This window comes from Mustela putorius, unplaced genomic scaffold, assembly GCF_011764305.1.
Source record: "Mustela putorius furo isolate JIRA1106 unplaced genomic scaffold, ASM1176430v1.1 tig00003927_pilon_pilon_pilon, whole genome shotgun sequence".
NCBI lineage: Eukaryota > Metazoa > Chordata > Mammalia > Carnivora > Mustelidae > Mustela > Mustela putorius.
Genome location: NW_025422072.1, coordinates 1,725,494 through 1,740,105, shown reverse-complemented (window position 1 = coordinate 1,740,105; position 14,612 = coordinate 1,725,494). Strand labels below are relative to the sequence as shown.

The 14,612-nt window shown below is 36.1% G+C and overlaps 1 protein-coding gene across 1 annotated transcript in view; it reads right to left on the bottom strand.

The window, feature by feature from the left end:
* COL9A1 (collagen type IX alpha 1 chain) overlaps nucleotides 1-14,192 on the bottom strand; it is an 84,507-nt gene extending 70,315 nt beyond the window's left edge. The window contains 5 exon segments of the mRNA XM_045069375.1: nucleotides 5,826-6,222; nucleotides 11,850-11,982; nucleotides 12,120-12,197; nucleotides 13,378-13,451; nucleotides 13,987-14,192. Coding sequence (XP_044925310.1) covers nucleotides 5,826-6,222; nucleotides 11,850-11,982; nucleotides 12,120-12,197; nucleotides 13,378-13,451; nucleotides 13,987-14,000 — 696 coding nt within the window. The 5' untranslated portion in view covers nucleotides 14,001-14,192.
* Nucleotides 14,193-14,612: the final 420 nt, after the last annotated feature.

Genomic DNA, 14,612 nt, shown 5'->3' with positions numbered 1-14,612 from the left:
TCTTTCTAGAACCCTCCTCCCTCAGAGAACAACATACTAATACCCACAGCCCTTTCAGGTTTCTATTAAAATGTTCTTTTCTCAGTGAAGCCTTCTCTCCAGGCATCCAGTTTCCTGCTTCATTTCTCTCCACAGTATTCATGAACACCAGGCATACTATATACGTTCACTAATCTATCCATTTGCATCCACCTCCTCTCCCCAGAATGAACATAAACTCCACTGGAGCTTTAATTTCTGCCTATAACGTAACAGATGTTTAATAAATAGTTATCAAATGTGAATTAATGAATATATAAAAATGCAATGAAATATAGTGAACTATGAATTGATAATATTTATCAATTGATAGTATTGACTTTTGACCTTCCCCTCTCTGGGTTTCAATTTCTTCACATGTAAACTTAGAGGTTTAGAGTAGATAACAATTAAAGTTTCCTCTAGCTTTAAGAGTCCATGATTCCATTGATACCACACCGTAACCAAAGAAACCAAACACACAGAATAACACAAAGAGGAGGAATAATAATATTGAATTAATCTCCTGACTTACAACCATCCAGTCTACATAACAAAGATTTCTTTATGATTTTAGCCCATATACACTTTAATAGAAATAGAAAAACTAATATCACTTTTTTTTTATTGCAACAGTATGGGCATAGCTGAGGCCAATAAAAAATTTTAGTGTTTTCAATTTTCCACTAAAAGTAAGTTTGACCGTCATTTTGTTTATATTCTAGTTATCCATAATCCCTTCCTTTGATTATAGCCCCTCCTACGTTAGCAGATTTTTCCCTGTGTGCTTGTCATTTCATTGCCACCTAGTGGAAAATCCAGCTGATATTGTTAATATGGTTTACAAAGCAGCCGACTAGATTTTATCTCCAAAACATTGTCTTCACAGTCAGTATTCAAAAATATTCCATCAAATCACACCAAAGTGTTATAAAGAGAATTTCCTGCGGTTATGTATACATAACATAACTATTTCTTTTGTATTTATTTCATACTTACATGTGAAAGAGTGTTTGTAAAAGGTGTATTTGTCAAAAAAAAAACTTAATAAGCAAACCTAATAGTTTAGCTATTATGCATAGCAGAGAGTATGCATTTCTTAAATCACTGAAAAATAACTTTTCTACAATATTTCTTAAATACCAAAAAGAATATGAACTACAACCTCATAGTTGATTTTCCCATTTTATCATTTATGAAACTTACACTCTTTCTGTCTGTGGAGATTTGTGATTTAATTCTATGGAAGAGAAAAAAGGACAGATAACTTCTCTATCACTAGTTTTGACAGTTCTTTCTATCTGCTCTCACATTTTCTCTGAATTTAACAACAAAGAGTGGCCCTCTTGAAATATACTTTTAAAGATACTCTATCTTCTGATTATTTTCCACATTGGCTTATTTTGAATAAGCATAGGTAAAAAAGAAAAAGGTTTTGAAAAACCATGTATTTGTAAAGCCACATAAACGTGTATCCTGCTTTAAGCCCAAACCCCTAGTGTACATCCCTGAAAAAGGAGAAAGGCTAACTTTGTTTTCTAATAGAGCTGTACCAAATAACTCTCCGAGGCAATCATGCTGACAACAAACAATAAAGAACCTGTCATAAAATAACATGTTTTTATGGTATGCTGCCAGAAAACTGAGCTTTGCAGTGGGATAAATGGCACCATCCTAAAATATGGGCACAAAGGAGAATAGGAAATATGGGATTTATTGCTTTAAAATCAAACTAACAATGTATTACAGCAGTACATTGGGAAAAAATATAAAATGCTCTGAGCCCACTAAATAACCATGAATGATGAGAAGGTGTTTGAGCTGTAGATCACGTGAGGAGCTATACGGCAAGCTTTATGAAAAACCTCTTGAAATTGGTTTCCTTCTCCAATGTAGAAAAGGGAAAGGTACACAAGATAGGAGAGATATGAGAAAATCACAAACAAGTACAATATAAATGAGTCTTTCAGCATTAGTGCTCCATCAAATGTTGTTTTCAATTGCATTTTTTATTATGTAGTTCCTAGGGCTACCTTTTGACATTTGTTAATACCTTTAGAAGGGATGTTTGCTTTTGATTTATTTGCTAAAGAAAAGCCAGTGTTAATCCCGAGAAAAGTATTCAATTAATCTAGAATGTCAAAGATTAGAATGAATCCAATTTCATGGAGAAAAACTGAAAAATATACTCTTCCTTATTGTTTTTACGTTAGTGGCACAGTCCACTCCAATATAAAATTTCTCACGCATTAATATGGACTATTTGCTGTCTCCAGATGGAGAGAAGGGTGCCCTATAAGTATACTTCTACCTCCCAAAATACATGGATACTGTTATTCATTACTCTCTAAAGTTTTCTAAGGGATTTATGGTCACTGGTGAGCTTCAGTAATTGCTAGCAACTTCAGATTTCAGCCAAACTGGTGAGAAGTCAAAAACATAAAACAAAAATAAAAACAAGGGTTTAGGGTCAACTCATGGCACTTGAACTTGGACTTTGGGAACTTGTATGAGTATTTGACTATTCTAGTCTAGAAAAGTAAGGAGCAGTGTGGAAAGACTAACAAAACTTGAAAAAGAAAGAATTTATCTATGTGGGAATGCCCACACAAGAGCCTCTCTTCCTACAACACTGGACACTGTCTTCTCCTGGATAATCCCATTCAGCCCCAGGGTTTCTCCAAACATCATCTTCTACAGTAAACATGATTGACCTCCACTCTCATGCCTCCCTGGCCTGATCAGGCTGGGGACCTTCTTCCATATGCTTCCATTCACTACCATAACCCTGATCATGTCGTGTTGTCATTGTTTACTTATCTCAACCCCTGACTCTCAAGAGACTGAGCTGAAGAAGACAAGATCTGTGAATTATTTAACTTTGTATACCTAGTATATAGCCACATGATGCAAGTCTACTAAATCCATAACCAAGTAGGTTAGGTGTGAGACCATGTTTTATAGTGTATAATCCTCCTTTAAAAAAAAAAAAAAAGAGCATTTATTTTGTTTGTCCTGCAAAGTAAATCCTGAAAAGTCTACACAAATCACAAATGCCTTCCAAAATGTAAGTGAGAAAAAAAAATGTAAGGAAGGAAATGCTTTGAAAAGAATATGTGGTGATACATATTTTTACTTTTCTCGAAGGGAAGTGAGTTTGCACAGCAGAAAATAGGTAGATTACAAATTGTATGCATAACATGGCTTCTTACAAACCAGAAGCACTCTTGAAGGTACATCGTCAATGGAGAAAGGGAGATAATCTGTGCTTGCTATCTTAAAAAATTGTTGCAAGGATAAATAAGTTAATGGGAATGAAAGCATTTTTGAAACTTTAAATTGGCATGTTAAGGGTATTAAGATGCTTAAATAGCATAAATGGGTTTTCCTTACATAGAATGTTCTATTTCTTTGTCTAATATAGGGTAAAAATTGAGGAATATATTTTGGTGACAAGTTTGAGTTTGACATTGTCACTGTCAGTCTTTGGACGTAAATAGGATTTTTTTGGCCTATAACCTTGACCTGTTTTAGTTATTATTACTACCCACCACTATATATCAAATATGAAACTTTAATGAAGCTTTAGGTTCAAATCTCTTTTGTCTTTCCTTGTGGGAGAGTGAAAACTCAGTATAAAGGAAAAAAATTGTTCATGCCTGCTTCAATTACTTTTAACATTGGCTATAGTGTACTGACTTTGCAAAGCTCCTTGGTGGACCAGAGGAAAAATATAATATCAGCTACCAGGTTCTTTGTTGCATACCTGCACATGGCAGAATAAAATGGAGGATAACTGGTCCTAACTGGTCTCCACTCTGATATGAAACTAGACTTGGCAGAAAACCTACAATCAGCTATAGCATTATCGGCTAGATTATAATATATTGGAGTAATATTGAGACTTTACCACTCTGGCAATCAAAGAGTTTAATAACGTCCTCACATCCAGAATGATAGTGATTTGAAGTGTTTCACAAGGGATGCATTAAATGGGTGATGGGGATTAAGGAGGGCACTGGTTGTGATAAACACCAGGTGTTGCATGTAGGGGATGAATCAGTAAATTCTGCACCTGAAACTAATACGACACTGTACGTTAACTACTGGAATTGAAATAAAAACTTGAAACTACAAAAAACCGAGGTGTCTTTCAAGACCAATGAATCAACAAATCAATTCTGCACATACTTGATTGATTGATGTTCATTATGCTACCGAGGTGCCTTAGGGTCTCCCTGCCCTTACCCATGGTCCAGAAATGACACAGATGCTGTAGAAATTTGGTGTTGTCTGCAAACCTATCCCATGCCATTGCAACAATCTTACTGCATGAAATTTCAAGATGGCATAATAGTGGTCCCATTGGCTTTTTAACCCAGACACTTGAAGTGTGATAACTCATTAGTTGAAGAAATAGTTTCTCAAGTGTCTACAAGCCAGAGCAGTAATGTGGCAGTTACAAATTGCTTCCTGTCCATCACAGAATATAGAAATTTCACACTACCCTTCACACTAATCACAGTTCTTCCCTTGAAAATAAGTTACTTGAACAATTCCATTACTGAGTGCCTGATAACCTTTTTCCTTTGGAGAAGTATACAGAAACAATTCAAAATCATTGTATCACCCCTGCTACATGCCATGATATGTTTTGTGACTAGAATGTAACAGTTCTATATGGGAGAGAGAGAGAGAATATGTTGGCATCCATAGTTTATTGAACTCTAAATTCTGTAATTTCTCCCAAATAATACTTACCATATAAGATATGCTTTTAAATTCCTGTAATAACATTATAAAATACCCTTTTTTTTTTTTTTTTTTTTTATAAACATATATTTTTATCCCCAGGGGTACAGGTCTGTGAATCACCAGGTTTACACACTTCACAGCACTCACCAACCCTTTTAAAGTATTCAATGAAAGCTAAACAATTCAAAATGGTAGAACTATACGGTATTAGTTGGTACAACTCTTCAGTTACTACATAATTCCTAACCTTTATATCCATGGAATTCTACAGCAAAATCCTGAACAGAGTTCTAAAATTGTTTACTTTTATAATGTCATGCAAGACCTACTTCCAACTATGTATTTTACCATCTATATGCTTTCATTCTTGTTAATCAGACATCATATGGCTACCTAACATTCTCTCTCATGCCCTGCAGTTAGAATCTGCTACCTTTCTTCCCTTCATCACACACACACACTTACACACATACACACTTACACACACACACACACTCATTTTCACATAGGCATATCATCCAAACCAACTGGTCTCCCGACCTTGGATTGGGCCCACTTATTCTCCACTTCCTTTTCATTTAATGCCCTTTCCCTCAGCTTGTGTAGATCCTTCTGTTTCAAGGTTCATTGCCTTCAAGAAGCACAGACTCCTGACTTACTGAATCCACCATTTGTCTTAGCCTTACTTTGAATATTCTCATTAGTTATTTATACACAGTGTGTACCACACCAGTATTATGTTCTTTTACACTGCCTCTGAAGGATTCTGGGAGGTCCAGGTCAGCATGTAGCATTTTCCAAGTAGACTTGAAATTCCTCAAGACCAAGAGCCATTTATTCAACTTTCTCTGATTTCTCATTTCGTCTGATACATGCTGTGTGCTCAAAACAGGCACTGAATGCTTTTTGAGTAAGTGGTTGAATGAATTTTGAAAATGAATAACTATTCATTGCTTAAGATGTTCAGATGATTATCAAAGATACCTGAAGTATTAGTTTTTAAGCAATCCAGTTTTGTTTTAATAGACCATCATGTATGGTTTTATACTTACCGGAACAGAAACTTGAGGATTATCTGCAAGTTTTCCCAGCACAGCGAAGCCATCAATGTCGATTTGGCCTCTTGGCTTTATAGGTAAGGATTGAATCCTGTTGCAATCAACAAAAAGAGTAGCACTACTCCTTTCTACACTGATCATGATCTTATGCCACTGGGAATCAAACAAGGAAGGCAGATTTGAAAAGGTTGCAGTTTGGAGACTTCCATCCAGTCCCTTGTATGAAAATGCAACAGATTTTGTTTGGCCATTAATCTTCACGCCAACTTGCTCCTTCCCTGAGGAATCCTGAATCTGCCAAATGCTCCAGTTCTTTTCAAGTGTGCTTCCAGTCATCCGAAAAGTAGTTAAAAAGGAGTATTCTTCAGGCAGACCACTGGGATATAAATGCCTGAGTAAAATTTTAAAACAGTAAATAAAAGTCTTGTTTTTTGTACCCATGCATATTACCATATTCCCGTGTGCTTTCTTAGATTCTAGACCTACAGAAAGACTACAGTGTTAAAAACCATGCACTGCTTGTTCTTTCATGACTGTCCATAAAAACCTTCAGAGAAGTTCAATCATTCATGTACGTTAATGCTTCATCCTAAAATACACTTAAAAAAAACAAAACCCTTCCTCACAGCTAAGGAGGGTTCCCAATGCCACATAACCCCAATAATATTACTATTTATGCTACCTAAAGAGCTCCTGTTCAGGAATTCCATCTCAGCCAAAAAACATATTCTTGCAAGGTTCTTGGCAACATTTCTTTCACAAATTAAAGAAGAGATCATTTGGAATCCAAATCAGCTCTACTAGTTAATAAAGCCATTTTAATTAAAGCAGCTTTTAAATTTCTTAATTTTAATATAGTACATTGTTAGGAGTGTTTGTTATTTCCACAATTGCTTGGGTGGTTCCCTCCACAATTATATCCTAGACCCACATATGCATTTTGAGATTCAGTCACTATAAACCTGAGAACCTCCTTCACACTGAGCATGTTAGATGCCATTAATTTTCTTTGGTAAATAATAATATTTGACATTTCTGAAAATAGTTACGGACCAGGACTCAAAGTCCTGAATAACCTTCCTTCAGGTCAGATTCCTGTTAAAGAGCCCCATCTTGTGAAAGTAAAAAAGAAAAAGGCAAGAAGAAATATCTAAGTAGATGCTGATTTGATTTGTTACAAAATGAATAACATAAATTTATTATATTGGCATATGTGTCACTGCCAGTTGCAATAAAATACATTGTTGGGGGTCAAGAATTTCTAAACCAAAAAATTATTCAGTTCCAAGAACGTTTACCAATAAGTGAAATTATTCAACTTACTAAGATTTTCTATCTTTACTTTGACTTTATAAAACTTAATCATCCCTCACAATATCATAAACAAACATATAACTTACTGCAAGTAATTTTGTACACCTTCAGTAAAATGGGTCAACTATGTCAACAAATTTCATTGCTTTGCTGATTTTATAAAAATAACAAAAATATGAAGCTTTTCATCAGAACACCCTTTGAGCATCCAAGTACTTTTTTTAAAATTTATGTCTCAAACAACTTTGTTTTTATTTATAATATTGGGTGAATTACTTTGTTACTACACATTTTTAAATGATCACTGGTGATACGTATTATACTTACTGCAAAGTTTTTAATCCACTAATTATTTGTCAAATATACAGGAGGTTTGGGGTGCCTGGGTGGCTCAGTCAAGTATCTGCCTTTGGCTCAGGTCGTGATCTCAGGGTCCTGGAATCAAGCCCCACATTGGGTCCCTTGTTCAGTGGAATGTGCTTCTCCCTCTCCCTCTGCCCTCACCCCCGACTCCTGATTTCTTTCGCTGTCTCTCAAATAAATAAAATATTTTTTTAAAAAAGTATACAGGAGATTTTAACACATGCATTTAAAAAATTCAGTTTGGAGCTAAAGAAGAAAAAATGTGTGCAAGAACTATTTCCCAAGAATAAAGATGTCTACATTTGATATTTACTTTTAATATAGATTTTGAAATATTTCCTTTGACTTTAAGATTTTCAGAATATGCATATGCCAGACTAACCTCTAGAGAAGAAGCAAAGGTTCACTGTTGACAGTATAATATATTGCCTACTTTATAATTATAAAACCTTATAGAAGTTCATACATTTCACTTAATTGACCTCAATTAACTTGGAGCTAGGAGATAAGTTTTAAAAATTTTATTCAATGGTGAAATTTGACAAATATCCACTTAAATTATGAATGTGTTATTTTAATATTCTTCTCATTTAGTGATCTGGCTTTAACCAGATGCTTCAAGAATTTATTCTTCTTTGTTGTCCAAATATAGTTATTGTTGAGGGTGAACCCTTCACAGAAGAAAGATGAATCTTAATGTTTTGTTCTCTTCCTTAAAGTATACTTTTTTTAGGTTTTTTGTAAACTTATATATTTGCTTACAGATGCACTGAGCAAGCCTGTAGAATTTCATCAGTCCCTAGATAAAACAAATCTATTTTGCTTGGATTCCACTAGTCACAGTAACTTGTCTAAGTGACTCTTCTGCAAAGAGATTTTGAGGTTGACTGAGGAATCTCTCCCAATTTATACTTCATCTCATCTTTTCTGCTAAATAAGCAAAGAGACTATATTAAAGGTAGGATAGAATAGAATGTCCCCATTTATCTCTGACTTGGTTCTGTAATGCCAAAAACTTTTTTTTTTTAAATGAGCTGGTGACTGAGGTTACTAGAAGAACAGTTCATTTATAGACACATTGTTAAATCAAAGGCATCCATCTGTTCTCTTTCTTCATGTGAATGAAGATAATATATATATATATGTTTGTTTGTATATGTATATATAAGTATAGTCAAGATTATCATGTTAGTCTTTTAAACTAGGTAATATAATTTGTCAGTATAAGAAAAGGGGGCACCTGGGTGGCTCAGTGGGTTAAGCCTCTGCCTTTGGCTCAGGTCATGATCTCAGGATCCTGGGATTGAGTCCTGCATCAGGCTCCCTGCCAGCTTCCCTCTCTCTCTCTCACTCCCTCCTCCTGCCTCTCTGCCTACTTGTGATCTCTGTCAAATAAATTTTTTAAAAAAGAAAATTCCTTTTAGTGTACAAATTCACAAAATGTATCTGTATGTATACACACTTAAGACCTTTTAGAAGTCCTCACAAGTCTAATTTACATAGCAGTCAGTAGCATTGTCTTTTTTGAACACCTGAGATTCTGTTCTTGCAAAGATGCTATGCACATCGATAAGTAAACTTGACAGCATACATAATGTAAAAGAAGCTGGATCTATAAATGATTTATTTCATTATGTTACAATCTGCACAGAGTACCTTAAAAGAAGAACTCTAAGTGTTTGAATAAAAGATAAGGAGACTAGACCTTGAAAGATTTGTTTATGACCTTAACCCAAAAAAGAACCAAGAATTATATTTGTTAAGGTAAACAAATACAAAATGTTTATAAATCTGAGTTGAGAATATGATATTATTATGTCTAAACGAAGAACAAAAAGCAGTAAAAAATATGTCTCAGAATCTTTCAAAAAATTGAAAATAGGAGGATAAATTCTGGCTTATCGCCGTACTCTCATTTCCCTCCCATGAAAAAATCCTGTTAAGGTTTTGTTTTTGTTTTTGTTTTCCATTCCCTCAGAACTTATGTTCTCCAGAATAGAAATTTCCTTTAAACCGAGACTACTCCCTGCATGTTCTGAGAGCAATTCCGGTCCCTGCTTTTCTTGCCACCCAGTTTTTGAATCAGTAGGACTGGGAGAGCAGCTTGAAAAGAAAAGAACCCACTAAGGAGAAAAGGCTCCCATTTGCACACACACCCTCTCCTTCTAGTACTCTCTACTCATTGAATGAATATTTAACTAATACGACTGTGTGCTAGGCTCTATCCAAACCCTCTCCAACTTACTAACATTTGCTCTTCATGGCAAATCTACAACACAGTTATCATTCTTGATTTATGCTGAAGGGACTGAAACAAAGATAGTGTAAGTACTTGCCCAAAAGTACACTTTATTACCTATTTACGATTCCATTTATTTCAATGCTCTGGCTCTCCCCTCCTTTTTTTATTTTTTCCCCTAATTTTTCTACTTCCTCCCTAATTCTTTTTTCATCTTATAATAAGCTTTGTCAGTAAAACAGAGTTTTTTAGTCTTTGAGGGTCAGGGAATCAAGGAAATAGGGAATACAGGATATTGGTTGTATTTTGTGAAAAATATTTAGTGACAGCTCTAGGCACTTAGAGAAAAGCAACAGCAAAGATGAACAGGAGGTACAGGTTGATGTGACCTCAAGTTGGTCAGTACCTGAACTTAGAGTTAATGACAGTCCAGATTGTACCTCAAATTATAGAAAAGGGAATTAGGTCAGCATTAGGGGGTCTTGCATCATGTTTATTTTATTAAAGAAAGAAAAACATTGATGTTTTATAAAGCTTATTTAGGAACACATCTAGGGCTAGACACTGGGCATGGAACCTACTTAAAAAAAAAAAAAAGAAGAAGAAGAAGAACACAACTAGCCTTTCAGTGCATGAAAAGAAAACACAAGCAAAAATCTTTTTAAAAGTCAGTAGCTGTTATCATGCCTGTAATCTTTCCGAGTGTGAATAATTTTTCAGGGTCAATATTGAGTAGTGGTTGTAGTACCATTCTGCCTGAAATTCCATCTTTCTAGCACCTCCTAACCCTGGGACCTCATGTAAGTAACTTAAATTTTCTGGCCTCAGTTTCCTCTTTCATAAAATATGGATAATAATGTCTCTACTGCAGGATTGTCATGAGGATGAGATTTAATGTTAATTAGTAAATTTAGAAAAAGAGCTTATGCAGTGCACTATTGTCATTTTATAAAATATAGTTCATATTTAGAAAAATATGGTTTTTATATTCAAAATACGAATTTCTATCTGCAGTCTGGTATATATGAAAATATTCTAACTTGACCAAATTCTCAAGATTATATATAAACATTTAGAGCTTTTTTTTAAAAGATTTTATTTATTTATTTGACAGAGAGAGATCACAAGTAAGCAGAGAGAGAGGAGGGGGAAGCAGGCTCCCCGCTGAGCAGAGAACCTGATACGGGGCTCCATCCCAGGACCCTGAGATCATGACCTGAGCTGAAGGCAGAGGCTTTAACCCACTTAGCCACCAGGTAACCCACATTTAGAGTTTTTATAATACTCTCTTATTGTTCTAAATAATCATTATTTACTTTTACAACTTAATTTTTATCAAAGCCCTAATTTTCTTATTCATCTATCAAAGGAAACTTAATTCAGTTATTTTGCAGTGCATTAAAACATACAATAATCATGATAATTACATTTATGGTATTTAAATGATATAAAACTGAAAATCCTGAAGCTCATTCATAACAATGGCTTGACTCAACACTTACATACACTAAAGCACCACAGTTATAAATATTTTAAAGGATAAAAAACATAGTTCTAGAGAGGAAGGTAAACAAAGTGGAGGATTTTTAAATTATAATCACTAGCATTGCTTTGGTGATCATTATTCTAGTTTTGCTTTTGTTTGATTCCTGCCAGGAGCCAAGCAGTAGAAGTGTGGTTCAATTTCAGCACTACGATGTTTGAACAGCACCATTGTGAGTCTTCTAACCACTCCACGGTTCCTAGTTAAATTTATGCTTAACCTCTGGCACTTTTCACAGAGGGTCCTTTCAGCCAAAACCAGACAAATTACACAAAAACAGTGAGCAAAGTAATAAGAGCATGTCCTGAATCAACGTATAATGGTTTCAGTGATTTTTTTTTTTTGCTTCTTGGAATGAAAAGTAAATTACATACTGAAAACATGAAGAGTATTCACGTATTTAGACACTGAACCCTGAAGATGGGTAAATAAATTTCTTCATCTTCAAATAAATTGGTGATCTAAGAAGGATTGAGCATGAGATTTTCTAACATTGCATAGCTTTTCATTTTTTAAAATGCATTTGAGACAGATAATTAGATAAAATATTTGTGTATACCTTGTTGGAATCCTGAAGTCTATATTATTTCCCAATTTATAAGCCACTTGTAATGCAGTTGATCCCACTATCCTCTGAATAGCTCTTCTAGATGCTGCTTTATCTACCTGGAACTGAGAAATCAAGTCAAAGCCTACAGAAAGGGAACACAGAATAAAAAGTCTAAAGTGAGATTGGTTATATTCCTTTCCACAACCTTCCCAAATAATAGAATATATCAGGTAAGTTTATAGAAAGCATGCATTTTCAATATGATATAAGGCTACTTGCCTGGTAAATCATCTTGGCCAATCCTGACCTTTGGACAGAGTTCATTTCCACCATTAGAATTTGAATTAACAGGGAACCCTGCAAAAGAGTAGCATGTCATCCTACCCTAACCCCTACAAGGACCATGAAGATATATCAATAACAACAAGATCTGAACAACTATTTAAAGGAGGAGAATATGCCAAATAGCTTGCTTATAATGTATTTGACTTTCACTCTATGACTCTATGATTATAATTAATTTATCTTCAACTCATCCTGGAAGAGAAACAAGGTGGAAGGTTTTAATAATTTGTACTGGGAAATGTTCCTTTGGCAGAAGTTGGGAATTTGTTCCTTTTGGAACCAGAGCTGTGCCATGTTCTGAATGGCATGGTGTCAGATGCCTGTTTGGGAAACTTCTGGTGGCTTGGACTAGAAAATATTCCTTAAACACCACAAATTTTAGGATTCCTAAGAGAATCCAGAGCCAGTCTTGAGCCAGTTAATGGGACTTCTGGAGAGTGGGGTTCTTAGGAATCTTTGTCAAATAGAGGAGTTTGCAGGGAGACTTGGATTTCATTAATCCAAAATAAAATATATAGGGTGTTTTTAATTTTATAAATTCATTCCAAGAGATCAAAAAAGGGTCCCAACTAGACTCTTGCTCGCATCCTAGAATGGAGAAAACTAATGAAAAAAAAGAAAAGAATCATAAAAATGATTAAACCCTTAATTCAATGAGAAATCCTAGAATTAAATTGGGTGCTCCTTACACAGATGGAAAGTTGCAGGGAGAAAGATTTTTAAGAAGGCTTCTTGTAACTGTCCAACCTCAGCACCCTGCTGAGACAGACCTGACAACAGAGACTTCCTAGACTTCAGAAAAAGCATTTTCCAGCTACAAGTTTTGGCTCAGCCATCCCAGTATATTAAAATAGTTTTTACACCTCCACTGACCCCAGGCCATTCATCCATCTGTTGGTCCACCCACCCAACCTTACCAATCACCATGTGAACCAAGTAGGCACTGTGCAAGGCACTGGAGTACCCAGCTTGGGCTTTCCTGCCAGTTGTGATCACAGCCAGGACTTCTCTTCTATACCCAACACTGACCACATAAAACCAGCCATGGAACAATCCCCTGGCTAAAGGAGGATGGAAAAGTGAGGCTGTGGAGGACCATGGATGCTTCATGCCTTCCTCACTCAGCCACAGCCCTGCCTGATCCTTTCTGGGAACAAGTGATATTTCAAAATCCAGAAACTGTGGCCCTTACTTGGGCGACGCTTGACAGCAGCAGATGCCCAAGATCCCAGGAAACTGCATACAAAGAAGAAAACTGGAATTTTCCTGAAGAGGAGAAAAGACAATGACTCAAATAAGAATCCCTCCAGATGGGGACTACTTAAATATTTTGATATCTGGTAAACACGATTAATCTCACTATAGTTTATTTTTTCCACTTGACTTTGAAATCTTGGGAGATTCAATGAATTCTCACATTTCCAGCTCCTGCACTAAAACAATCATGAAACTGCTGTTTGCTTTATTTCACTTGCTCTCTATCTATCTATTTCACCATTTCTACATCTATTTCCTCGTCTATGTTTTCTTTTATCTTAGTATTTCTCCTTCTTCACTTTAATAGCTCTCTCTTTCTCCTTGCTCTGTCTCCTGTCTCTTATGCTTGTTCTCTTGTCTCACTCTCATCTGTCTGCCTGTCTTTCTCCATCTGTGTCTCTGTCTGGGTCTCTTTCTTCTTCTCCTCTCCCTTCTCCCATCTGCTCTCACCTCCTCTTATTCTACCACTGCAGAAACACAGACCCTTGGTTCTGAGGGCTCCAACCCAGTCTCCCCACCACCCTTTCCAAGGTCAGGGTCTTACCAGAAAATCTTCATTTTCCCAACTGGTTTTCTTTTGTGCCAACAGTCCCAGTGCTGAAGGGGGTGTGTGGGGAGGGAGGGTCAGTGCTCCCCCCAAGACCCCTTCACTATCACCCCTGGACTAATGGGTCCTGGGCCCAGCCTTGGTTCCTCCTGCCCTTGTAAGGACTTAAAGCAAAGGGAGTGAACCAGAGGCATCTAGTGAAACTTTAAACCACAGCAGAGGGAAGGGGTGGGAAGAGGAGGCCCTGTGAGCCCAGGCCTAGCCAGGGGTGTGTCCTCAAAACTAACAAGGTTACCCTGAAGGAGGGATTAGCAAGGGGAAGTTTACTGAAAAGAAAAAAAAGTCAGGATGTGGAGACATTCACCAGAAAAACTCAAGCAAGCTGCTATAGGAATACAGTGGAAGCTTTTAGAACTGCTCTAGGAATACAGTGAATGCTTTTAGAGGACTGCGGTAAAGAGGTGCTCGCTGGAAAGCAGAGATGTGGGAACTCATGGGCACCTTGGAATACAGCCAACCTAGATTTGAATCTCCATTTGTTCTGAAGCGTACTAGTTGGATCTTCGGGGGCAAGTTAGTTAATCTGTCTGTAACTCAGTCGCCTTGAATAAAAAGTGGGTTGA